The sequence below is a fragment of the Corvus brachyrhynchos genome, unplaced genomic scaffold, assembly GCF_000691975.1.
Source record: "Corvus brachyrhynchos isolate BGI_N302 unplaced genomic scaffold, ASM69197v1 scaffold4, whole genome shotgun sequence".
NCBI lineage: Eukaryota > Metazoa > Chordata > Aves > Passeriformes > Corvidae > Corvus > Corvus brachyrhynchos.
Window position 1 is genome coordinate 6,038,364 of NW_008237878.1, and position 26,887 is coordinate 6,065,250.

Genomic DNA, 26,887 nt, shown 5'->3' on the forward strand with positions numbered 1-26,887 from the left:
TTTCTATAGGAGTGAGCCTGACAAGCAGTTGAGTTCCAAGAAACAGGGAACATTCCAGCACCCACTGACTTCACCCGTGTCCCCAATACAAAGCGGGCACTGCCACAGAGCAATTGCACTTCTAAGTCACATCCACACCGAGCTCTTACGGAATTAAATTTGCCAGGCAGCCAAGTCCAACAAGGACAATTTCTTTTCCTCCAGGAAAACCACACAGATGTTAAGTCTAGATTGCTCATTGCACAGACAGGATGGTTGAACAAAATAACTCCTACAAGGTGGCTGGGGGTCCACACAGGGCTGTGCTCCATTGAGACTGGCTACTAGATTCACACCTTAGTGTTCCCCTGCCAACAGACGTCTGAAATTAGACATGCACTGCTGTCTCTCAGACAGGGCAGTGTATCAGGGAACAACAAGAGCAGAGCTGTTTCCAAAGGGAAGTTGAGGCAGGTCATGAGCTCACCGTGAGGGCACAGCTCCACAGAGCCTGAGACAGGCAATTGCAGAAGGTCCTACCAGCAGCTGTCAGGCAAAAAGGCAAGGAAGGAGCTGACCCCTCAGGCCTGTGTTTAACAGATGCTCCTGGACCTGTGGGCAAAAGGGGTGGGTAGAGGTCCCAGGTGAGGCTGCTCAGGATGATCAAGACCTGTTAGTGCCCTCAGGGTACTCACTGTTATTCTTTATCCTAAAACTGAGTCCTCAGATCACAATACCAAGCAATGTGTACTCTCACTAATGCCTCTTTGAATTTTTATCAAAGGAACCTGGGAAATGGGTCAAAAAAAAAAAAAAAAAGTGACTCTTCAACAAGCAAATTAAATCCAAGCTTTGTCTCCTGTAATTCATTATTAAATTGATCTCTGGAATGCACAATGGATTTAATAGTGCTAATCTCTTAAGTAACATTTCCGTTCATTACCAGCACTCAAGCTGAGTCTCAGCAGTTACATTTCCCTCTCACTGTCTGCTAAGCAGGGCTGCATAGCTGGTGTCTCAGAGAAATGAGGGAGCCATAAACCAGCTCTGGCAGGCACTTCCAAAGATGAAACTGAGGAGCACTGTCAGCCTTTGCTAACCCAGAGCACAGCAGATGAGGCAATGCAGCTCGTAGAAGACATGAGGCCAAAAGATTGATTAGAAGCAGGGCTGAAAAAACAGATGATTGTCTTCCTAAACATGGTCAATATTTCAGATACAGGTCCTTCTTTTCTCGTGAAATGCCTTTTCTAATTCCCTTTGATAATTCTTAAATGTGTAGAAAGCAGTTCCAATCTCATCTATCAGACCAATTATTTTGCCTATTTTTGTTCCTCCCTGCACATGGGTGCTTTGGAGGCTGTTGCACAGGTATAAAAGCTCAGAATCAGACCCATAAGCTGCTACTTGTCAGAAGTCCAAAGCATATTTATAAATAGACATGTTTATTTTAAAAGAAAGCGTTATTCAAATGCACAGTTAATACTCAAGCATGAAAGCTAAAATGTCTCCTTCCAGCTCCTCCTACACACACTTTCTTTTCCAGAGAGACCCCAAAGTACATATTCAAATAAGTATTTTATGATCAAGACATTCAGTATTTAATTGAACTTCATTTAACTGTTTAAAACTTTTAAAAGAAGCTTTCAGCAAGAACCTGGGGGGAAAAACCCCCAAGTTGTAAGAGGTAGGATGCCAGTCTGAGGAGGATAAACAAAAATTCTTTGGCTCCTAAATCTTCCCTAATAGGATTTCTCTTTTGAGTCCTTCAATACGTTATTATTTATAAAGCAGGAATTATAGAGCATAAAAGCAACACATGGTTAAAGCTGTCACGGTGATACAACATTTTTTTACCAGTGACCTGTATTTCAGAGACAGTAGTTCTACTGAGTGTGTTTTAACATAAGTAATGAATATGGTGTTCGAATGCATTCGTTTGGATAATTTTCCTAATTTGTATGTTGGCTGTGATAAGTTTTCAGAGAAGTAGCTGGAAAGGATATTTTTTTAAGTGAGAGATTAAAATGCATGACCTTAAATAGAGCCCTCCCATCTGGTTTTCTTCCAAAAGTGTCTCAATTGCCTCTGTCATTAAGAACACAATACTGCTCTTTCTTGGGCTTTCCAACGAATATAGTTATGTTCCTGGGAAAATATGAAGAGAAAGAGCTGAGACCAGTGAAAAGAGATGAATAGGAGAAAGGATTTTGAGCCTTAGGAAATGCTGTTCATTTACTTATGAGGATTATGTATGGTGTATAAATAGCATGAGATTCTCTAGGAACATTACACAAAAAACAGACAATTATATTGCAGGACTGCTGATTAAGACACACAGTACAGGTTCTTGAACAATGCTATTACTCAGACCAAAAACTCTGATCTATTTCTCATTTTCCTTCCATCAGTGTGACTCTAGAATAATTCTGTTTAAGTCATTAGGGTTTTACATACTGGAGCTGGCAATTAGGCTGGGAAGGTTTTTGGACAGTGACTATGTACTCTGTGCTGTGCCAATAGGGCTTTTCAGAAATTAACACTTCAAAGGCTAAGCATCAGGTTCTGATCTGGGTGAGAATAAAATGAGCCTGACACAACACAACTGCCATCAGCAGGCTACTTACTAGAGATTTACACCTACATGGATGAGAACAAAAATTAGACTTGTCTATCAAAGAGTCTGCTACTGCACCTTATTCAAAGCTAGTATTCCATCGATTCTTTCTGCTTCGTATTTATGATAGAAATTGCATTTATACATCACAGACATTAGAGAGGATCACTTTTCTCTGCAGTGATTTTTCATTTATGCTCTAGAGTCCCTCAATGTGCTGACACCTGTGTAAGTTGTACAGGAAGACAGAGATCCAGCTGGAAAGAACTGACAACCTTACTTCATTTAAAGACTTTGTTTTCAAGACTTGCTTGAAAGAAATCTCATCTGTCTGCATCACTACTTTATGTGCCCAGCTAGAACTATCTCTTTATTTCATGTTTTTGTTCCTGGGAAGCAGGGTGTGGTCCTCCAGGCATACAGAAGATATCTTGCATTTACCTGTTTCCACCTTGCCTCCCTTCCTTTCCTTCCTCTACCTGCAGCAGCCCCCAGTGGGTCTCCTTAGCTGAGTGCAGACTGCAGGATGCCTGTGGAGATGATGCACTCCAAAAGAAACAAGAATGATAGGAGAAGTGGGGGATACCTGTGGGAACCCAAGCAGTGCCATTCCATGCTTCTGAATGGCCCCTTCACTGAGTGCCCCCTGACTGGGGCTGCACAGGAGCCCATTAGATGTTAGATGCACACACACTTCACCTTTAGGAGCGGGGAGGGTATCAATAGCAAGGGTAGAGACTCAACAGAAGTCTCTCTCTCATCTGTAGCACAAAAGCTTAGTCATTATGCCTGAGCTATCTCTGAGACCACTACATGAGAACAACCTACGAGCTATGATCCTCTTCAGAACGTGTCTTTTTGCACAAATCACCCTTGACAGCATCTTTCTAGACTCCCAGAGTGCCCAACACACCTTATGAAGCAGGGTGCTGTCTGAGGGATCCACACCTTTGGGGAGCCTGCAATGGTTTTACTACCCTCATGACAGTTGCTATTCTTTGCTCTGTCACTATCAACCTCTGTTCTTTCCATTCCCATTCTCTCCTGAATGTCATCTGCATGATCAAGTACCACATCAGCCAGATTAGGAGCACTTTCACTGCCTCCCTTTCAATGCCATGAATTGCCCGTTCCCCCGGCCGGGGTTACCATCTCAGCTGTGTCCAAGGGGGAACCAGACGCACCTCACAGCCCAGCAGCCTGAGAACTCACAAGGTAACAAGAACCTGTCACCACGGATAAACCATGGAATGCAGCTTTTCTGTGTGAGGATTCATTACAGCTGACAAGTGTGAGTTTACAGCTGGAGATGAGGCCACATGTGGTATCTGCAGAGTAAGGTGCCAGTATCATGTCTGTATCACTGTTTCCAACCAGAGTTCATTTGGAAATTGCTTCACCACTTTGAAAGGTCTTGGAAAATTCTTTAATCTCTCCACACAGTTTTCAGACTGTGATGGTTAACATTTAACAACCATGTTGTATTCTTAATTTTAACAGATAAATCTCTATTTCCACCCCTACTCTTACAGGTGGATTTAAACCAGCATATTCAAAGGCAGAATTTGTTGACAAATCATTTTTGGCTCAGTGTCAGGCCTGTATTTCAATTAAAAAATTAGTTGTAGTATTATTTGACTTCCTAACAAAACAAGACTTGTGCAATTCTTCTCACTATATGTGTGTTCTCTATCTGCATTTACATTATTTTCTCTACTTTACATAGCTGTTGTGCCTGTTGGCCAGTTTCAACTAAATTTTGCAGATTTATGGATGTTAAAGTTCTTACAAGGTTTGTGAAAACTGGCAATGAGGAGTTTGTGAAAGTAGCCCAGACCTAGGTCAAAATGTCTTCTCTGCAACTACTATTCCTGCTACCTGATAGTAACTCATCTGTGTCTGCACTTGCTGCAGTTACACCTTGAGTGGGAAGAGCATCAGAAGGGAGGCAGGCTCAGAAATATAATGGTAAAAACAGCCCAATCTTCCTAAGAAATCTGGTCCTTGGAGCAGCGTGTGAGCTTTGTTACCCTTGTAGAAATTGCAAGCAAGTTTGTCCATTACAGTGAAATTACCCCAGATTTACACTGTCAAAACTGGGAACAAACACTGCCTTTATGAATGTTTAGTTAGACTTAGTAGCAGGAGTGAAGGGTCCAGTGCAGCAAACTGTTAATCTCAGCATTAAGTGCATTGGTTCCCTTAGGAATGGGCTCAAATAAAGACTGCCATGGGAAGGTGTGTGAACCAGCAAAGTAGTGGAGACAGAGGAAAACCCTGTTACCACCCGTGTGCAGATCAGACTGTAGCAAAGATTTTCTCTCACACACACACAGAATTATTGGTATTGGCCAGCAGGTAAGAAAGAATTCAAGTTAGTGTTCAGCTCCCTGAATACTAGCAGCACTGGCTGCTACACATACAAAACCAAGGCTTTCTATTTTTTAACATTAGCAAAATGCTTCTGAAGGTCTGTGAGACCATGAACTTTCCTCAATGCCACTTAAACAGGCACTTTCCAGATTTAAGGCTGTGTTTTGTGTTCAATCGGTACACTTCATTACTGTAATCACTCAGATATGCTTCTTGCTTTGTGAGATTTTGAGGGAAGAAAATGGATGCAGTTTTCCCCATTAGCCACTCCTTTTCCTTGTGCCAGTGTCAGGCTTGCTGTGAAGAGGACTGTCAAATTTGTTTTATCACATGCATCCCAAGGCGGCTCCTTTTTTTTGCTCCCTGGCTCCCTGTGTCATCACAGCCTTCGAGGTCTTGATCTCAGAGCACTTTTTACTGAAACGCATGAGTGCTGCTGTTCTCTTCCCAGCTATTCCAGCTGCTTCTGCTGCCCCATTAGAGCATCAGTGTCAGTATAAATAATTATATATATTTAACCTTTTACAAAGCATGAAGTCTCCACATTTTCAAAGCACCTTTGAACCTGGGCAGCCAACACTCTCTTTATTTAACAGCACACTGACATTCTCTATCACTAACCTTTGACAATAATGACACGGCTTTCTGTTTGCAAAACTCTTTTCCATATGGGCTTCTTTCACCCTTCCTCCTGGTTCTGCCTATGAGCCTCTCTCAACCCACTTAAGATAAAGAAATTGCTCTAAAAGAAGACAAATGCAGCATTAAAGCCACTTTCCTCTTCTGCTTCAAAGACACCTTTCCTGCATACATCCCCTGCAAAGCACTCTCTGTATTATGTTGCAGGAACAAACTCTGCTTTATCCCTGGTGTTTAACAACCCAGACAAAGCCAGAACACCCTGATACAGGAGGTGTATTACGTTGATAAGACTGTATTTTTGTGTTCACTTTGATAAGCTTGTAAGCAGGGGTAGTTTGAAGCAGAAGGGATTGAAATGTCCTGAGGTACTGATGTGATTGTTGCTTTCTTCCTGCCTAAAGCTGCCCGTGAGACCACGGGAGCATGGAAGGGCATGAATCACTCACAGCCCACCTGTAGATTGATTGACTGGATGAACTTTTTTCCCGCTTCTCCAAGAACTTTCCAGTCATATATCTATGTACAATAAGATTTCGGGGCAAAAGATTTTGGGGTAGGTAGGAGGTTATTGAACTCATTTGCACAAATTATAAAACTTTTGGTCAAAGTATTGTTTTGAAATAAAAACCGAAAGGATTCAACTGAAAATTGACAAAAGGAAATATTTATATTTTTTTAAAAATGCACTGTGTTGAGGTAGGTGGAAGAGAATAATTCACTGAGTTTTATCAGGAAACACTCATGATGTTGGTTTTGGGAAATCCAAATTTTCTTTATCCTTATCCTTTCCTTCACTGTGCTGCATATGTTCCTTAGCCTTTCACTGCTCACCTGTGAAATGGTGCTTACAAGGCTTCTCTACTCACCTTTAAAAATTCATTATTTGTGACACACACTGATACCCCAAAGAAAAGTATCTTAAAAAGTGAAGTACCTTTGTTGCACAAATCCAGAACACTAAACATCGCATAATTTAATCTACATAATTTACAGCAGGAAGAAATAATGTGGGGAACAAATAACTTTTGAAAAACACTCTCCATTTAGTACGAGGTACTTTGTCCTACAGTACATCACAAAGGGTGAGATATTTCACTTCACAAAGGCAAATTGCTGGAAAGAAGAAAAAGTCATGGTGCTATCTGTTAAGAATCTGTTTCCTCTTACCCAAGACATAAATCTCCCCGTTGACTACGGCTGTGCTGAAGCGGTACTTGGAGAACTTCATTGGAGCTCTTTCCGTCCATTTGTCTTGGCCCGGGTCGTACCGAAACGTTCTGTTACTTAATCGATCCGGCTCCTCGTCAGGCAGATCCATCTGTATGAAATATGACAGCCATGTAATAATACAACATTTGGAGCCCTCTGCACATGCCTGCAGGCAATTAATCACAGCAGATAGCTCGGCAGATAAATAGCATAAACACATCAATTACAGCTGCAGGGGATTGCACTCCCCAGGGTTTAACAGCACCCATGGCTGGTGGCTGGGAGTCCGCTGGAGAAGGCAAGGGAATAAGTGGGTATCTATATCCTGCAGCAATAAAGCCAAGGATTTGGGTACTAACAGTACATTCAGGGTTAGGGTTAAGGTTCCCAGCTCTGGAAGAACATATCCCTACCACAAGGCTGCTGTACAGTCTTAATAATAATGAGGGAAAACCGCTTCATCTTCTTTTCCCTGCTAAATGTTGAAATCTCTTTCCACTATTACTCAGGCTGTACTGTGAGTCTCAGTCAGGTACTTTGCTGGCCTTTCTCAGGCCTACATATATTTCTCTCTATCTCTGTATGTCTATATCTCTATATCTATATATCTATCTATGTCTATTATCCTAATAAACATATGCATGTTTATTTAGTCAGCCGAAGCACAGTAATGTTCAACAGCTGTAATTTCAATAGTTTTCATACTAAGTTCCTAACCCCCTCACTATATCTTTGCTGCCATAACACTGTTTTTATACTCACTCCTACTCCTCTTGTTCTCTCTAATCTTCTTTCCCCTTCTCTGCCTGTCTTATACAATGCAGGGAACTCAGAGGCTGTTTTCTGGGTATGACATCCTTGAATGTTAGCAGTGGGATGTGGAGGGAGGATCCTGAAATATTTTGGGATGAAAGTTTTCACATAGAGAGAGTGAGAAGGAGAGAAGTACTTTGCTTGCTTGTGATGGTGTTATATGTGTCCTTGTTTTTCTTGTTATTTTTCGTTCCCAAAAGACCTTTCCAACACTAATGTCATGAACAAGATAGTAGGAGGCAAACTACAGAGTAAATATATAGCCCCTTGGTTATTCCCTGTAAGTGCCTGGGGCTTGTTCTTTCTCTGTGGTAAGTGTGAAACACTAATTTATTCACTGAAAGAGGGGTATTTGAAAGCTGTGTATTTTCAGCACAGACTAAACATGTACTTAGGAGAAGACGCCACTTGACATGCTGTAAATTCACAGCCAACCTCATTTTTGTGGTAACGTTCTCCTCGGAGTGTACCCTGTGCTCTCTGTGTACAGAAAACATAACTTCCTGCAGCCCTTCTCTGTGTCTCAGGGGTCTGAAATCTTCCTCTCAGCCTCACCAAACACTTTCTTCCATTTTAACAGGTCCCAGTTACAAGGCTGGGTTACTTTGGCCTCAGAGACCAGACCAAAGCTGAGCAGAGCAGCGCTGCTGTGAGCGAGTCCTTGCCCTCTTAAGCTGTCATTTTATGTCCTGGCTTGACTTTGTCTTGTCTTGTTTCAATTACAAAGCCTGAGTGGGAAGGGAACATGTATTTATCCCTGTCCTGTAATGGACACGTGCATTTAGGGCACTCTGTCAATGCTGTCGTTAGTGTTTGTTCAGGATTGACAGAACATTCAGTGCTGCTCCAGCACAGGGACAGCCCCTGCCTTGGCCAGCTCATTTGCTTTCCCAGTGCAGCTGTTGTAGCCCCACATACACAATCACTGCATCTGACAGGGGGAAGATAGATGGTACCAGAAGAATTCAGCACTCTGCAGTGCTAGTCTTAAAGCACTTTTTTGAGAACTTTAGCTAATTTATTCTGGTCTGCTCAGGTACAGCATAATCTTACAAAACTGTGGGTTTTGATCAACTGCTGTTAATCTGCTCATCTCAAACCTATTTATATATAAAATCAGACTCCCATGCATTGTTACTGGTAGTGCTGGTAGGCAGGTATCCACTTAAGGTGTTTTTTTAAAAATGATTCTTGGCTCAATATTCCTGACTTGGGCTTCAAAGTCACTTTTCCCTCTCACAATATGTTCTGGAAAAAAGCCTAACAAAGCTGATTGTCTGACTTGAACATCTATCTTTGTTATATGATATACCTTTCTGTTTGAGTTTTTTTACTGACAGATTGTTTCTACATTAAGTGTTTTTGTACTTTAGTTCTTTAAATATGAGATACCCTTGCACGGTTGTTTCTGTATCAGAAATATTCTCTGATCTTTCTGTTGTGTCCTTGGGGACTCCCTCACTCAAAATATCCAAAGAGGTGGAAGTCTTGTTAGCTGAATGCATCTCACTTTTAAATACTTTGAACAGTAATTTATTTCAAGAGCTCAGAAACCATTGAGTTGTTATGACAGTTTGAACATATTGCAACGAGGATTACAGATGCTCCACTTCATTGTCAAGTGAACGTGGGGCTTTTTCCTGAGCACTCAAATTTAAAATTCACCAAGCAGTACATAAAAGTGGGCTAGATTCTTAAAGAAAGATATTTGACACTGGGAGCAACTGGAGGGAGCAATCAGTGCCCCTGAGATCCATCTTCCTTGTAGCATAGTTCTGTATAATCTCTCTACTACTGAACGTGTATCTGTGGCCCTGCTGAAAATCCCTGTAAAAACTTTACATGGCCAAGCAATGCAACAGAAACAAATAAATGGATTGGTTAAAGGACTCTCTTTCCCAGAGAATGCTTTGACTTTTCATTTAAAATGTAATGTAATGAAAATCAAATAAATTAACTTTAGTTAACCAGGGAAGCTTCCCAAGAAATCGAGGTGAACTTTAAATGTCATATGTAAATCTGAAGTCCCTGTCCCTGAAGTGTACCTGTGTACACGCTTTTTGAAAACAGGGCACAGTTAAGGGTCCCTGTATTATTAAATAACATTAGTTACTATATCTAATAAAATTAAGAGGACGGTAAATAAGGAATAGAAAGGCTGGAACCTATAACGACAAAGGAGATGTATTTTAAACGCTTGTCCACTGTCCACATCTCTGTGCATAAAAACTGCCCTCCCTGAAGTTGGTGTTTACGGTGAGGATGGCATAGATGGATATTACTCCTCTTCAGCCTGTTTAATTTTCCTACAAAATAGGTTTAATCAGAGGAATGTGAGCGATTTATTCTTCTCTTATCACTGATGCAATTTTCCCATGCAAGAACCACTGTAAAATTACACAACACTGCTTGTTAGTGCACAAAGCAAACAAAGTAAATGGCACAATTCTCAACCTGTGGTGTCCATCCACCCAGCACGTACAGCTTGTCCTTCACTGTCACCACCATGTGGCAGGCCAATGGCACTGGCAGAGGCGCCGTGCTCCTCCAGGTGCCTTGCTCCATGGAGTACTTCTCCACACAGTTTGTGACCAGATACTGATTTTTCACTTTCATTTGCCCTCCTATTATGTAGAGGTCGTTGTGGGCAGTGCCCAGTGCGTAGAGCTCACGGAGCTGGGTGGTGCACAGACTGTGCCAAAAGTGGTTTCCTCGCTGGTGGTATCTGTAGGAAAATCCAGAGTTGTAAATGCCCTGGTTCACCCAGGTCCCATCAGCCTGTTTGGAAATGTTACCCACTTTAATCGTCAGTGTTTAACTCAGTACAATGAAAGAGGAGCTCTCTCCTTCACAGAGAAGTTATAAAATTGAGCCCAATATTTGCAAGATCAAGTAGTTTTAGTATGAGGGATCCTAGACATCCTTTCAAAAATATTTGACCCTAATTAAGGTAAGAAGTCACTTATTTCTGCATGTGCTGCTCAATCACAGTTTCTGCTGAAATTAGTGGGAGCAGTGAGAGCTCAACACTGCTGAAAATAAGGCCACTTCACCTGCCTCAATATGGATTGATTTGATCAAATTTAAGCATTTGCATTTGAAAATGCTGTAACCATTTTAAAATTCTATCTTTAATCCAGGAAATGTCTGGTTTTCTTTAAAATGTGTGCATCTGAAAAAAACATGAGTAAAAACAGAGTGAGGTTTTAGAGCTGTCTTATCTTTAATCTATGAAGCACTATCATCAACATCAACAGAGAAGCATGTTTTCCCTGTGTTACTGGGCTCATTGGGTCGTTCACTTGGCTCATTTCCCCCTGCTAATGACCTAGAAAAGAAGTATCGAAGGAAAATGCTGAGATTTGAGTAAGGACAATATAAAACCCACTTGCATTGATCTAATTGAGCTCGTTTACACACAGATACCACAAAAGTAAACCCTCATTCTTTCAGGAGAAGAGGCATCAAGATTTGGTTGTATGTACATAGCTCAGTGCTATGAAAATAAGTTGTGACAAAATTGATTAAAGTAGTCAAAATCTCCAAGAAAAAAAATTTAAGAACGCTTTGTGTAACAGTCTTTTTTCTTTTTTTTAAGTAAAGAACGCTTTGTGTAACAGTCTTTTTTCTTTTTTTTTTTTGTCCCCAGGGACACTATTTAGATTTAAATTTTTTAAATAATTAGGGGATTTCTGACAAAGGGTACACACCTATAAATTTCAATGTTCCTGGTCCTTTGTCTAGACATTTTGAGGGCACTTGCCTCGCCTGCCACAATGATATCATTTTTCTCAGTGACAACACCGGTGCAAACACATCCTAATCCCTCTCCATACTTCGGGGAGGAAATGAAGTAAGTCTTTCGTGTCACGGGAGCGTAACAAAAGCTGGCATCTGCATAGCTGCCATGCCTGGACCTGATGCCAAGGGAGTTGTTGCCGATGCAGAGCAGGAGATCCGTAGTCTCCATGCCATATCGCAGGCTGAGGGAAGGGTGGCTGGATAGCTGGATGGTTTTCAGTGCTTCCTCGAACATATCATTGCATTCTGAATTGCACAGAATCATTGTGTTCCTTTTCCGGGCTTCCACAAGAAAAGAGGGGCTGACAAGTACCAGTCTCACTTGCTTGAGGAGCTCAACAAGGTGTTCTGAACGTGACTTTCTGCTGTGCTTGACCCATCTAATGACGAGGTCCAGAATGCTCTCTTCCCTGGAAATATTCAGATCATCTGATTTGATGAGAGTCATCAGCTGCTGGAATTCGACCTCTAGTATTTCCTCCTGCAGGCTCACCTCAGCAAAATGCTGGTACAAGTATTTCCTCGCTTGGTCACATAAATCTTCTGCCCCGATGTGGTTTGCAAAGTAGTAGATGCCCACACAGTTGGAAGCATCCATGTGGTCCATCATGTACTTCTGGCACATATTGCAAACCTCTTCCATCTGCATGAAGTAGGCAGCCAGGGCGACGGTCTGCACGTTGTGGCTACTGAGGCGCAGCTCGGCGCTGTACATGTAGTGCAGGAGCACGGACACGCTCTCGGCGGAGATGTCGTGCAGCACCACTTCCCTCTGCGCGCACTCCGCCAAGCCACACGTGAACATGGCTTTGAAATAGGCACTGAAGGCAGCCAGCACCACCTTATGGCAGGGGAATTTCTCACCTTCTGCAACCAGCACCACATCGATTATCTCTGCTGATTCTTTCATTCTCTTTACTTGCTCCAATAAAGTCAGGCTATGGCGCTGCTTTCTCTTCTCCTCAGCCTTGTGATCCATGGTTGATCTCCAAACTTCCTCTCTTTAAATATCCTCAGAACTCAAGGTCTTCATTGGGAATGTTTCTAGAGATAGAAGCATAATATTGTCCAATAAGAACAAACTATTTGGCAAATGAATATTGCTGTAAGTATCTAAAGTTAATCATCTGTGGGATATGATATAAATCAGTAATGCATAAAAATTGTGTAAAAATATGATGAGGTCTCAGGTTCAAGGCCTCCAAGACAAAATATAAGAAAAATCAACACTTCAAATGACCTTCAGCATTCAATACCTATCCCCAAGTTTTATGATTATATAAAGAAAATTACAGACTTCCCTTCAAAGCAGTCTTTTTCCACTGCCTTCTCTCTCTTTTCCCTGATCCTGATTCAGAGCCTGTAAAAATTGAGCTGAGAGAGTCAACACAATATTGGGGGCAGAGACAGCTTTTACCCCCAAAGACTGGTAGTGAAGTGGCAGGAAGCAATTTGGTCCAACTGGCCAGATTCTTTACTCTCTCACTCCAAAGCATAGGTCACTGGTTTCTACAGAGTTGCTACTGGTTTCCTTTGGAATAAGTAAAGGATCAGTAATAGAGGCCAGCCTTCAAGCTGTCTTCCCTCTTCTCAGCAGGGTGTTTATGTGCTGCAGATTCACAGTTTTGGTTCCACTCACTGTAAGCTCAAAGGAGATTTTAAATTAAAGTGTAATTATTAACATACTCCCTCCAGGTTTATTTATGGGGGGAAAGGGGGGCTTCATGGTCTCATTTCTGTTTGGTTTTTGGTTTGGGGTTGTTTTTTTTTTTAGGCAGATCCTTTAGTGAATCTCTGTCTTTCAGATCAGGAAGCTGCAGAATATGAGGTACAGGTGTAGAATTTCAGTGGGAGAATGACATTTACCATCACTTGAGGGATACCAGTCCTTATCACAGTTTTTGGCTGTAATATGGTAATGAGACAGTTCTGCTTTAGAAATGCATTAAGGACTCATGAATCACCAGTACACGAATAAGTCCTAAAGCTGTGGTAGAGCCATGTTTGAAACACATTGTAAACATGCTACAAAGTGCTTAATGAGACAGTTAAAATGAGTAACATTCCTCACCAGCTTAAATATTTGCAGGATCAAAGACTTGTATCACAGATTGAATTGGTTTTCTCAAATCCTGGCAGCACAAAGAGAAGTCTTAGTTTCAATAAAGAAACATGTATCAACATAAAAAATGAGTATATGAAATACTTTGAAATTCCTCTAAAGGTATTTTTACAAACAGTCCAGATTTTTCTACAGATTTGGATAGCTATATCTTTAAAAATATTATAGTTACTTCCCAGGTGGAAAGGAAATCTACAGCTATATCACCAAACTCAAACCTACTCTTTTAGCTGTTCAGTTGTTTTTGGAACTAGTCATCATTCTGCAAGTTAGGTAGACTCCTCACTTTGAGTGCTAAATTAAAAGCCAAGCATGCTTGAAGATTGGCATTTCCTTGATTTGATCAATTCTTTACATACTCCAAATATGGAACCAGAAGCAACAAATCTAAGAAATGAAACTGGGTTATTACCAGATTTTAAAAATGGATTTGGAAGACTAAACATTAACGTCTGGATGCGGGCCAAGCTCTGAGCTCTTCTTATGGTACTTTTAAAATTCAATCAAAACAGTAAGTTTAGTATAAAAAATACAGAGATGGTATTTCAAAATCTAGATTTTTTATTTTTTGCTGTCTCTTTTGAAATTAAATACTGCATTTGAGAAAACATAGGCCTTAATCCTGTATCAACTGCCTCTGAAGCAGTCTTTACAGTCAGTAGAAGCCTTCCATGAGATAGGAAATGTTCTTTTTTAATCCTACGTGACTATTAGATGGACAGTTTATTGTTTTTCCCTTGTGCTATTTTATCACCTATTTGATCTTCACTGCATTTTGATAAAGGAACCTCCCTATATCTCAGAGATCATGCTTGCCATCTCAAAGACCATAAGCATAGACATCTTAAAGAAGATGAGCTGTAGTGTCTTGAACCAGGTTGTTCATCTCCAGCTGTATGAAAGTGTTAGTAAGTACCAACAAGCCCCAATCCTGTTTCACAATCTCACTAATCATGACTTTTCCTCCAAAATTATCAACTTCTCTCCTTTCTCTTTTGTGATGCCAGAATTTCATGCACCCCCCAGCTTTTCTATAATGGTCAAAATGTGCATTTTTAATGTAAAGAACAAGTGAGATAATTAACCACCATCATTTTCCCCACACTTTTGTACAGCTCAGGAAGAAGCTGTGTGTAGAACTGAGTTATGATTTCACTTCCTTTGCTGGTCACCTTTAAGCTTTCTTTCACTCTTAATTTCACTTTCTTAAGAGCAACACCTTGTGATTACACTGTTCATCAGATTTATGAATTTTGAGGTGTTCATACCAGTGATTAGCATGTGTGGCACAACACTCTCACAGCCATCTCCTCTCTTCCATCAGCCAGGCCTCAGCAAGAGCAATGTTGAGGGAAAACACAGCTCATGCCATTTATGTGCTACTTGAGGCATTAAGGGTCTGATGGACAAGTCCCACACCCACTGTCCAGGCAAGGACGGGCAGTGCCCATCTGCACCCCGGGCAGGTGTTCTCCTCTGCCACCCTCAAAGCTGCTGGGTCTGCTCTGGGCATCGTCCCCAGGAGCAGCAGCAGGACTGCCCACAGCCTGGGAGCAGGAGATGGAGTGGCCCCGTTCTGCTGGAGCTGCTCCATGCCCAGCCATCACCTCATCCTGTGCCAAGAGTCTGCACCTTCCAGGCAGGATCACTGCACTCCTCCAACCTGTCTTCACCCACCTCATTAAGCTCTGCAGAGCATCGCTGCTTCCCCGGGCAGAGCTGTAGAAGAGTGTGGTCACCTCAGACTTCCAAGAGGACAATATTCACTTTTCCTTGTCAGAACACACCTTCTTTATCTCTGTGCTTTGACAGCACAGCCAGCTCCTGACTGAACTGTACTCAACAAAATCGTGCTGTTGACTTGTATGTGAGTCTACTTTCTGCATTCTGTAGCTAAGGAAACTGAAGCTAAAAGGTTAAAAAGAAAACAGGATTAAAACCCAGGGGTGAAATCCTTTCATTAACTTCAGAAATTCATCCCTGTGCTTTAGATGCAAACTTGTCACTTCCCTCGTGACTTTTAGCAGTGTTTAGGAGAGGTCATTGGAAGGATATTAATATTCTCCTTTATATTACTGGAAAGATTGTTAAAGGGTAATAATGAAATGGTGCTGCTTTGCTTTCCCTCTGGGTTACAGAGAGAAAAAGATGGTACATTGATATTAAAAGAGAGGATAAGTGTGATACAAATATAATTTGCAGCAAGACATGGCTCTGAGATTGTGTCATAGGCTGGGTTGTCATTATAAAACTTTCAGTGCAAGGTTCAAATCCTTTATAATGTCAGCAGGAGCTAAAATCAGAGTTAATGCCTTATTCAGAATTTTGGGATGTTTTTTTCTTCTATTGTAAAAAATGGATCCAGGTGCAAACCTTCGTTGGATGTTACTTTATTTCAGAGCTGGGCTATTAATTTTCCTACAGTTCTGGCTGCTACTTTAATTTTTATATAAACCATTTAGTTAGTCTAATTTAACGTTTTCTTTTTTGCCTTTGTGCCATGAACCTTATGAAGAGCCATATATAATGGTATGCAGGAGCTCCAGCATACGCTTTGCAAGGCAGTAGTGTGCTGCATGAGCAGTTTAAAACATAAATAAGCACACTGCTGTGAGCTCAGCTCTCCAGCTTTTATGAGGCTATCAAACTATAAATAAATGCTGTCCTCGATTCTCAGTTACACTGCAGCCTCTTTGAACTGCCCCAGTGCAAAGGGACTGTAAAGCAGATGGAAGTAGCTCACCAGGAATTTCCCCCAACCTCTGCGGGGAAAAAAAGCTACCTTGTAATTAGAGACATTATTTTGTCTGTATTTTTTGTCTGGGACATAGATTTTTCTTGTCTTTTCCCAGGGAATCTCCTCTTTCCATGCCGTGGTGGGAGGGTGGGAGCTGCAGGACCTGGCCCAGCAGAGGTCACAGCACCCAGTGTGGGGGGCACCTCCTGCATCCTCCTCTTCCTCCTCTGCTCTTTTTTTCTTTTTCTTTGCCTTAATGAGGCTGCCCTGCCTTCAGCCTGCCTCCCTTCAGGTGCTGAAAGGATCAGAGTTCAATCACATCAAAGAACCAGTGCCTCTGCCTATGAATTATTTGTGCTTTCTTTGTTACCAGTAAGCTGAGAAGCAAATCTGTTAATTGTATGCATTATGACATTTGGCTGACAGCCACAGTGAGGCAGAAATCAGCACCCAGATGATAATAATGTTATAATCTCAGGGTTTAATTATGAAGGCTGTGCTGGCATTTAAGATCAAGATTTTAAACCGTGCAAAAGATCTCACAGTGCTCGAAAAGGGCAAATAATAATGCTAATCTTGATACAAGGAAAAGGTATAATAAGATATATAAAGGAAGCTTCCAATGAATTATAGATGTTCCTATATCTATAGGATAATGGGAATCATTCTCTTAATTCTGACACCTGGAAAGATGCCAGAAGAAATTATTATGTGATTGAATTATAAGGATTTAGAGGGTAACAAGGTGATAAAAGCAGTTATAGCACCTATTTATCAAGAACAAAATGTGTCAATCCAATCTAATTTTCTTCATTTTTTCAGGGATAATAGGGGATAAATTAGATACTTTGTCTTAAGCCTACTGATATGGTCCTACGTGATATTATTGCAGACAAATTGTGATAAAATCCACAGACTCAATCAACATCAGTAAGGTGCCCAACTGGCTGGAAAAACAGATTCAAAGAATAGTTATTGGTGGTCAGGCTGGGAAGCATCTCTAGTCCGTGGCTGGAGATCTATGCTGAAAAGGTCACTCACAGTTTCAGGGAACACTTACTCTCTTGCTTTAACTCAGATATAATTTCTTGGATTAATTTCATCCATTCTGTCCAGATAAAATATACAGGCTTGTGGCAGAACATTAAGTGGGAGAACAACCAATTCTTTTTAGGAAATTTATGTTCATATGGGCATACAGGTAAGTGTCACTAAAAGATGGTTCTCTGTAACAATTATACATTTAGTGCTTGGATGTGTTTCAAGTATCACTGTATCTACCAGCAGCCAAGGTACCTTTCTGGATGTTTTCCATAGTCAGTTGCCAGTTACTTAGAGAATTAGGATTTTCAGGCTTTCAAAGGCATCTAATTAAGTTAAAAGCCCAGCTCCCGCTTTAGCTCACTGTGCAATGTAGGAACCGAAGGGTCTGCATCTTTTAAAAGTAAAACTTCAGACTTAAATAGCTTAGGGAGTTCTAAAAGATTTGCCAGATGATGGGGTCGCCTTCTATTAAAGTTATAGAAAGAACCCTCCTTGCTCAGCCCTCTCAATCTCCCAGCATTAGCCCCATAGCAGGTACAGTTCAGGTGATCTGAACTGATTTACTCCTGGCAGGGAAGGAGGAATTTTGAGGTTTTGAAACTACAAACACTACAAATCAAATGACATCATTGGCCCACATAAGATAAAGTCTGACAATCCTTCTGAAAGAGATTTTACCTGTTCTTTTCCCTCCATCCCTGTGGCACCTTGTTTATTTTCACATGCCATCTGATACCGAGGAGCCCGAGTCAAGGCACTCTGAGGTCTCACTATATCCAAGCACCACAGGCCAGTTCCTGCTGGATGTGCTGCTAGGCAGGCTCGTGGGAGCTTTCTTAGCTGGTTACAGTCTGCAGGTGGTGCAAAAGGAGGCTCTCAGTGCAGGAAGACAGGCTGCTGACCTACAAGCTGCTCCTGTAGATGTAGGCAGCTGTGGCAGAATTGTGTTCCCCTGTGTGCATCCCTGCATAACTGCTGCTCCAAGCATCCCACTCCAGCACAGCCTGCAGTCATCTCCACTCAGACTGCAACAGACACAGCCTGGCCTTTCTGCAGAAGCCTCATTTTCCTTCTCATTTCATTGCTCTTAATTTAAAATATAAATAAAATGGGACTCAGCAATGTTCTCTGGGCTGGAAGAAACTTGGTACCTACCAGGGAGATTTTTTAAGCAGTCTGCAAAGCTTCAAAAACTGTGTTTGGGAGCATGATTGACCATTGGAGACCTGAAGATGCTTTGATCAGTTTTCAAAGCCTCTGGGTAGTTTATGATTCTGGAAAGATTTGACAGTTTGAGCTCCGTTTACTGCCAAGACAGAGGCCTAGATGTGGGATTGGATTAATATTGATCCTATCTCAGCAAATACCAGGCATATTTTTTTTCTTTAAACTGTTATAGATTCATGAAAAAAATCAAAGCAGCTGGAAATGAAAGACCCTATGGGCCATCGTTTCGAATATGCCTTCACCTGACTTAATCTTGCTCTGGCTCAAAGCTCAGTGAAGTCAGTCAAAAGAATCCCACAATTTAAGTAGAAAATTGATGCAGCTCTGTTAACAAACAAATGCCTATGAACAAATCCCAGTCTGAGCCAATTAGGTGCATTAATTGTATGAGAATAGAAGCTAAAGATATACATACCGAGCCCATTTCTTTTACAGTTCACATATGCAGATAATTTTTCTTACATATAAAAACCAACTGAAATGGCAAGGTGCTCATTCACAGAAGGAGGATGCACAAGTTTTTTACAATGACAAATGCCAGCAGAAGGAAAATGTATTTCTAAAATGCATTTCAGTAGCTCTTTAAGCAGCCTGACAAGGGCCTTAAGGGTTTCTCTTTTTGCATTTCTCTAAATATACTGGTGAGTATAGGAAAGGCTCACTTTCTGGAACAGTTCTATCATACAGTGTAAACAGGACTGTATCACAATTAAAAGAAACATTATTTAATAACTGTGCAAACTAGGTTATCTTTGCATTTTTACAACAGAAAAGAGTGTGAACTCTAATTGCTAATATTTACATAATTCTGGAGTGTGCACCCCTCTGGCGAGCAAATGCTAGTATGTAAAAACTTTAATAACCCCATCACTCAGCAGTGAAATTAGAATAAAGCACAAATTGTAAACCCTTCTAAGTTGATGTCAGCATTCCAGTAGTTACTGTTTGAATCCAAACTTATAATTGAATTTCTTCAGTTCCAATTTCAATCACTACCAAGCAAATATCTGGGTATGTCCACATTCACAGAAAGGAAAATTCAGAGCAACCCATGGCAGCAACACAACACCACCTCCAAAATGGCCCCTGCACTGACACACACATTGAATACCTCCTAAATCTGCTATCTCCACTGAACCCTCATATTGAAAATGTTCATCCCTTTGATGGCAGGCATCAGTCCCAGGCACATACAGATACCCAGATGGAAGAAGCAAGAGTTTCTCCGAGCTTCCTATCTGGAAGCAAGTCCAGATGTTTGCAGGTTTGTGGAGTATTCAGATCACCCCGCCATGCACAGACGTCAGGCACTGAAATTTCTGCATCCACGGGCTGATCCTGTTTCCACACTGCTGACAAACCCCATTTAGCTGCCAACAGACCCCAAGTTAGATGTTGATCAATGGTTCCTGTGCTAACTTTGTAATGAATCTCTTACACTTCCTTTGTGAATTGGACAGCAGGTGCTGTAAGGAACAGAGATAGCTCAGTTTTGGCACCAGCAGTGGGTCCTAAAGCCTCCTCCCCCTGCTGCTGCCTTGCAGCTGGCCCTGTGTTTATGCTCCTCTGCAGCACCTTTAAGGGTTCCCCAAGACAAACATTCAGGTATCCCTGCCCACAAGTTTCCCATGCACCCAGCAACCCAAAGCAAGCTTGGCCCTGGTGATTCCACATTGCCCATCTGTCCCAACACCAAACACCCTTCCCTTTCCTGTTCCGAGTGCAGATGGGATTTAAATGTACCTTTCCGACGCTGGGAGCAGCAAGGGCCTGTGAGAGTGCATGGGAGAGGGAAGCAGAGCTCTGACACAGCAGCACAGAGCTCCTGGCGAGCAGTGAGGTGCCAGGGCTATAAATAGCCTGCACTGGGCTCCTGGCTGGGATGAGGAGCTGCTCTAATGTCAGGCACAGGGGCACATTAGGACGCAGCCGACTGGCGCTGGTGCCATTCTCCTTCCCCCTGTCCGTGTGCTGCCTGCCCTGCTGCAGGCCATGCACTGTGCCAGGGAGCAGCAGGCTCTCCTCTGGGGTGGTGCAGCCACAGCTGGTGTTGGTGACCACTTCAGGAATCATGTCCCCCACAGACCTTGCACAGAAGAGGGCACATCTCTGGGTGGCAGCTGTTCCTGGGTGGCTGGAGCAGTTCCAGCATCAGAGCACCCACCTGCGTCTGAGGCCTGGGTACCCAATCACAGCAGATGCTGTTGCTTCCTGACCCTATCCAAGTCATTCCCAAAACCAAGGCCACTGTCTCCAAAGCTGATAGAAATTTTCCCAAACTAATCCTCCTGCCCTTTTGTTAGACCACCAAGAGCTGAAGCTGTACACAAAAAAAGGATTGCTGACCAAATTGAAGTGTTATCTGTATATTTTACAGCTATCTTCTTGTTTGTGCTGGTGTAGATCAGAAACAGATCCACTAAATTGGACCAGAATAGTGGGGCTCCACTGATGTACATCTTGTACTCTGAAAATTAAAGAGGAACAGAGAGGACCATAATACACTATTTTTATTTCCATATGTTTAAGCAAAGATGGAAAAAAGATTAAGCAGAATTTAGGGTTATAAAATAGATTAATGTTGAGCCAATACTTTTGGTTGAGAAAGACATTAAGGGGTTTTCAGACTGTTCTTTTTAAAATGGCATTAATTTATTTATTCACCATACTAATTGGTTGATTGATCGTAATAGCTTCTGAGAAAATTGAAAATTAAATGTATTTCCTTACCTACATTTTTAGTCTGATGATTTTATTACACAGTTTTTCTAAAAGCCATAGAGGAAGTGTGCAGAAACGTTCAACTGCTAATAGCAGTTTGTTGGGTTTAGAGGGAAAATTAAAGTTCATCATTTTAAAAGCATATTTCATAGCATTTGTGAACAAAACTAAGAAAAAAAATCCCAGTGATTAAAGTTTATTCATGTCAGAGAATTCGATAGATCAGATTATAAAGAAATATATTGTCTAAACTCCCAGACTGTTCTTATTAAAAGTTCAGATTTATCTTAGAAATAAAAATACCCAATCTGATACCACAACTTTCACAGAAGCCAAGATAGAACGGTGCACTGGTGAAATGCCACAGCTGTGACCAAAATGGATATATCCCCTAAATTGCCCTGTTCTCCTCTAACTTGGAACAATTTATAGTATGGTGCTGCTTAACAATGGAGCATTTATGTAGTTAATTTTATTTAGATGAAACCAGTCCTCTATCATAATAATAATCATGTTTCCTTTATGGGTGCATTTCTTCTGATAATTTCTATAATGAGCCTGTTTCACAAAACCACTAACACTAACACTTTTAAAGCAAATTTCTCTTTATTGCTCATGAAATTCCGAGTATTTCTCTTGTGCTTCACTGAATTAACTGGGACACCCTGTCATGCAGTGGGGCAACCCCTGGGCACTTCATGATGTCACAAATGGAGTGTGTGCCCCCCATATTTTTGCTGGAATTAAAAGCTTTTAATGCTGCAAGCCAAGCCTGTTTTCACCTTCTTCATGCAATTAAGTCATAATCCTTTCTTTCTGATATCATTATCTGTTGTCATGGTGATTTTTATTATAAAAATGAATGGCTGAGATGTGGGCGAAGACAAGTTTTTCCTGAACTTTGTTAAGTTAATGCCAAAGGGAAGAGTATCTGTGATAACAAATGTTGAGTTTTTAGCTGATCTTTTAGCACAGTGTATTTTAAAACAATGAAAAGGAGTAGGCATCAGAGACAGAAAAGGCACATTTGATGCAAATATATCAGTGTTTAGGAAATATGTGTTGAATTTAATGTTTTAGAACAGTGTCTGCATGACACCAGTCATACAGTACATTCTGGTGCTGCAGGAGCAAAGACATTCCTTTCTAAATCTCAACTGATAGTGACTCACTTAATGGCAAAATAGCACTTTTTAAAGGAGAAACTCTGACCAGTTTCCAAGTGTGTGTTCATCACTGTCCAGACTTTGAGAACAGCTACACAACAGTCTCACTTCACCCAAAAGCAGGACACCTGTTCTGGTGGGTGGGTGCACACAAAGTGTCCGTGGGTGAAGCTTTGCTGTGGTTTGCCATGAGCAGGACCATGAGCTACAGTCAGTTCTAGCTGAACTTCAGAGGAGACATACATCAGCTCTGTTAAACTGGCTGGCATCAGGACAGGGTTTTTCTTTTCTGACACTGAAACATTGCAACTGAGGTTCTGAGCTGAACCCATCTCCTGTGTCGCTCTTGCCATGGTTCAGAGCAGAACCTCATTCTCTGCTGAAAAATACCATTAAATGATGGCACATCATCATGGCTCACGAGAGGAGACCCTCATGCTTGGTCACTCCATGCCCATGGGTGCCTCCCCAGCATGGCCATTGCTCTTCCCATCTCCCATCTCAGCAGTTTCTCGGGGCTCCTCAACCTCTTTTCCTGGAGAGTGAGGCAGCCTCTGGTTTGCCAGCTGGTACCTCAGGTTTGCTTTATTTCCCACGTGAGTCGTTCTGGCGTGTTCATTCACCCACGTGGCACCAGCCGTGTGTGGAGGTGCCTCCAGGCTCAGCCAACGCACCGGCCGATGGCAGCGGCACCACTCGTGCCACAGCTGCTCCCTGCTCCCAGCACATCCTGCATGGGCAGCTTTGGCATCTCCTGGCTGGGCAGAGAGCCTGAGTGCCTTCGGCCCTCAGGGTGGGTGTGGACCACATTACAATGGTTGCTCTACAAAGGGTGCTTCTTCCATTTGTTGTCAGAACCAGTAGGGATGTTTCAGTTATCATCTGTATAAACAGTGCCTGTTCGGATACATGGGGAGAAAAAAACCCCAGAAATACAGAGATTTCAAGTTTAATTGTATTATCTATTCTCTTATGCCAGTCCAGATACACTACTGATTTGGGTTTCTTTTTCTTGGGGTTAGTGTTGACCTTTAGAGCAGACCAAGGGCAATCTCCAGCTCGCCTGTGACCACAGGTCTGGGAGGCAGCACCCTGCAGCCCCTCTGAATTGAAATCTTTCTGGCTCTGTCAACTGATTCCCAGGTTGCCTGATAGATAATGTGGCATGCCAGCCACCCGCTGCTTTTCCATTTAAATAAATGAGAAAGTTGTGGTTAAATTAACACTCCAGCAGAGGTAATAAGGACCAACTCAGCAGCTGGCATGATGTATGCAAATTGCAGTTTCACACATTAGGAGCTAGATGTTGCTTAATTTGTAGGTCTTTCTGTCTTTTAAATGAAACAGCCTCCATCAAGTTAGGCAATCTTAAAACAAAAGGCAAAAGAAACCCCCAAAGTCAACCACTCACCAGTGCTTCTAACTGCACCTACAGTTTTTCTTCTGCAGTTTTCCTCCTGAGCCCCGATAAACAATTATTACTGAGTTACACTGCACTGCTGGGTGCTTTTAGGCAAAATATCTGCTGATTTCCAAAGGACAGCCTGATTAAGGAGGTACTGCCAGCCCTTTGGTATAAACAGAAACCTCATTTAATTTGCAGTGGTGCCACAATCCAGAGGCTCAACATCCATCAGGGCTTTCTCCTCTGGAAATGAAGCTGTAACAGAGCAAAAGAAGAGCTGTGATAGCTGCCAGTTAATCAGACAGCAGGAACAGGCTGATAGGAGAGCCCTTTTTCTCCTTTTAGATCAGTAGAGATGGGAATGGATATGCAAAGGAGCATGTAACTGGATGGGGTTTTTTGGAAAGGTTGGTGTGTACATTAGTTTTAATGCTCCTTAATCTCTCTAAGAAAATTATGGATGTAACTGTGTTAGAGTCAAAAGATTTCTAAATGGACACCAAATCTGAAACTCAGTCAGGGAAGTGCATCCTCAGAACAGCAGAACTTGGGGCTATTATGGCCACAGAAGATAGGAATAATTAATGTTCCTCAGTGTGTGCTCTGTGAGAAGAAGCAAAATATTAAAACATTCTGAATGAAATTTTAGCTGGCTCAGAAATGTGCAGCCTCTGGATATAAGGCTAAAAAAATACTTGAAACTCACACAGTCTTTTCCAGGTTTTATTCAGAAAGGCAGAGGTTTCATCCTAAAACAAATCCCATCGACATGATTTAGGGATTTGCCTGTCCTTTTTGCTCCTCTGACTTATGTGGTCAGTTCGCAAAAGCTATTGCTACAGGTCTTTGAGTACCTTTGGAGGAGATTCTCTTTCCTCTGCTCTTGTCACCAACCCCTCCATGCTCTATTCCTGTTCCTGGATGTCATCTTCTTAGCCTTCACCTTACCTAGGGATACCTTAGTGGCCCCTGGCATCCCATTAACAAAGAAATAATAGGAACATGCCCTGTCTAGTCATTACTTGGCTGCAAGTGTTGAAACACACTCTCACAGGCAAATGCAAGATTAAAAGCCACAATGAATTTGTGGACCAGAAACACTTAGACTATAACCAAAACACAGGGTCTGAGAGTGATTCCCAGTTCTCAGAAGTGAATGCATGGTCAGGCTGGTTTCCAGCTCCCTGCTGCAGGCAGAGCTGGCAGGTACCTCCTCCCCATTGCTCTTACTTCTCAAGGAAAGGAAATCTGAGCAGTCAGGTGGGAGGAGAGCTGCAGCCTGCCCTGAACTGAGCTATTGGAGACAGGGATTGAGGGGAAAGTCCCAAGTGCCTCCATTCTGCTCTTCAGATGCAGTCTCACCAAACTTGGGTTCTTTATTGTTCAGAACACCAAAGAAGACTGCAGTTCTGTCTGCTCTGACTCTGTCACTCAGTACAAGCCCCTGCCACTCTCTTTGGTCTTTGTCTCTCATTGCTGACTTGGCATAATGATGATTTCCTACCAGTCTGAGAGATTAATTAGCATTTACTAAGCTGCAGGGCCTGCTTGCCAATTGTGCAAATACATGTTTGTGTATTCCAATAAATTCAGCATTTGCTGCAGGCCCCCCCCTCCCCCCCAGCCTGGGACACAATGGAGCCACCAAAATTTTTTTTTGACAATATAATTTTAAAAGAGCATTGATCTTCTGATAAACAGAGGCAGTAACTCTGAGAGACACAGACTGCTCCCATCATGGGTATGAGGCATTTGTCCCTAAAGTGGTATGAAGATGATGTTGGTTTGTACATGTCCAGTCCTGAGTGCTGAGCTGGAGGAGTTTCCTCTCTCCCATTCCCATGCTGTCCCAAAGGTGACTGGGATTTGTAAAGTAGCACTGAAGCTCCAAGCCACATGATGAAGCTCTGTACCAGAGACACACAGACAGCCTGAACTGTCTGTCCAACCCTGGGTGTCAAGGTAACTGGGGACAGATGGTCTCAGCAGGAGCATGGAGGAAGGACCACCAGCAGGGCCTTACCCTCACAGCCCTCAGGAAATGGGGCACATCCTGACAGGCTGGGCACCAGATATCCTCCTTCACCCTGTGATCTGAGTCACCAGGCTGCAGCTTTGTGAGTTCACCTCTGAGGGTTCTCATGAATTAGGAGGTAAAAACATGGAAAGATCTGCAATATCACCACCATTTTACTTGCCCACTTACACTTGCCCATAAACATGCAGCTGATTTTGCTCAAACCTTGCGGCTCACCATAGTGGTTTATCCTAGAGCAGCATATAAACAGGAATTGGGATCCTTCAAAAAAGTAACATTTCTTCTACTTCTGTTCAGAAAAAAAAAGGATGAAGAAATGTAGCATCTTCCAAGCTACATCCCATGTGGCAATCTTCCAAACCTCTTTCCATATGTTCCTAAGTGTTGAAAGCCCAAATGTTCCCTATCTTGCTGCCAAATTCTCTGCCTCAATCCAAAAGGCTCTTACAATACAGTTGGGTATTGTCTAGTGGAAAAAATCCCCTCAGATAAATTGATAATTAAAAATATATTTGATCATCAGATAGATATGAATGGCCAAGGGGTGCTGTGCTGAATGAATCATTCATGCTCACATATTTCAAAGCAGAAGGATATCTTTCTGATCTTAATGGAGTTGCCCCAGAAATCCTTAATTGTTACAGAACATATTGCTGAAGAGATTTGAAACTGGGAGCAGAGGAGGAGGCAGATGAGCCACAGCAGAGAGCTGCACTGCCGGGTGCAGTCTGGGGAATGTGTCTGGCTGGCTGCAGAGGGAGGCTTTGGACTCCGACAGACAGCGATGGATTGGTCTCAATTCTGTCTCATTTCAGACTGAGCCCCATAAAACTAAGGCTAGGGATTTACCCTTGTTTAAAACCAAAGCATAGCTGCTGCTGTAATCCCATCCCTGCAGGTGCTGGGGTGCTGGGCAGAGGTCTCGGGATGGGACTGAGGCCACATGTGTTGGTCGGTGCATCTCATACACATTTCATAGCACAGGAGGGAAAG

General features: G+C 42.2%; 2 protein-coding genes across 4 annotated transcripts in view; one reads left to right on the forward strand and one right to left on the reverse strand.

Moving 5' to 3' along the window:
• KBTBD12 (kelch repeat and BTB domain containing 12) overlaps window positions 1-12,551 on the reverse strand; it is a 33,159-nt gene extending 20,608 nt beyond the window's left edge. The window contains exons 1-3 of the mRNA XM_008632232.2: window positions 11,344-12,551; window positions 10,088-10,358; window positions 6,779-6,929 (exon numbers count right to left, since the gene is read on the reverse strand). Of these exons, the coding sequence (XP_008630454.1) occupies window positions 6,779-6,929; window positions 10,088-10,358; window positions 11,344-12,413 (1,492 nt within the window). The 5' untranslated portion in view covers window positions 12,414-12,551. The remainder of the gene's footprint in view (window positions 1-6,778; window positions 6,930-10,087; window positions 10,359-11,343) is intronic.
• The window catches only part of MGLL (monoglyceride lipase), a 102,840-nt gene that overhangs the window by 4,629 nt on the left and 71,324 nt on the right, over window positions 1-26,887 (forward strand). The gene's annotated exons all lie outside the window — the stretch shown is intronic.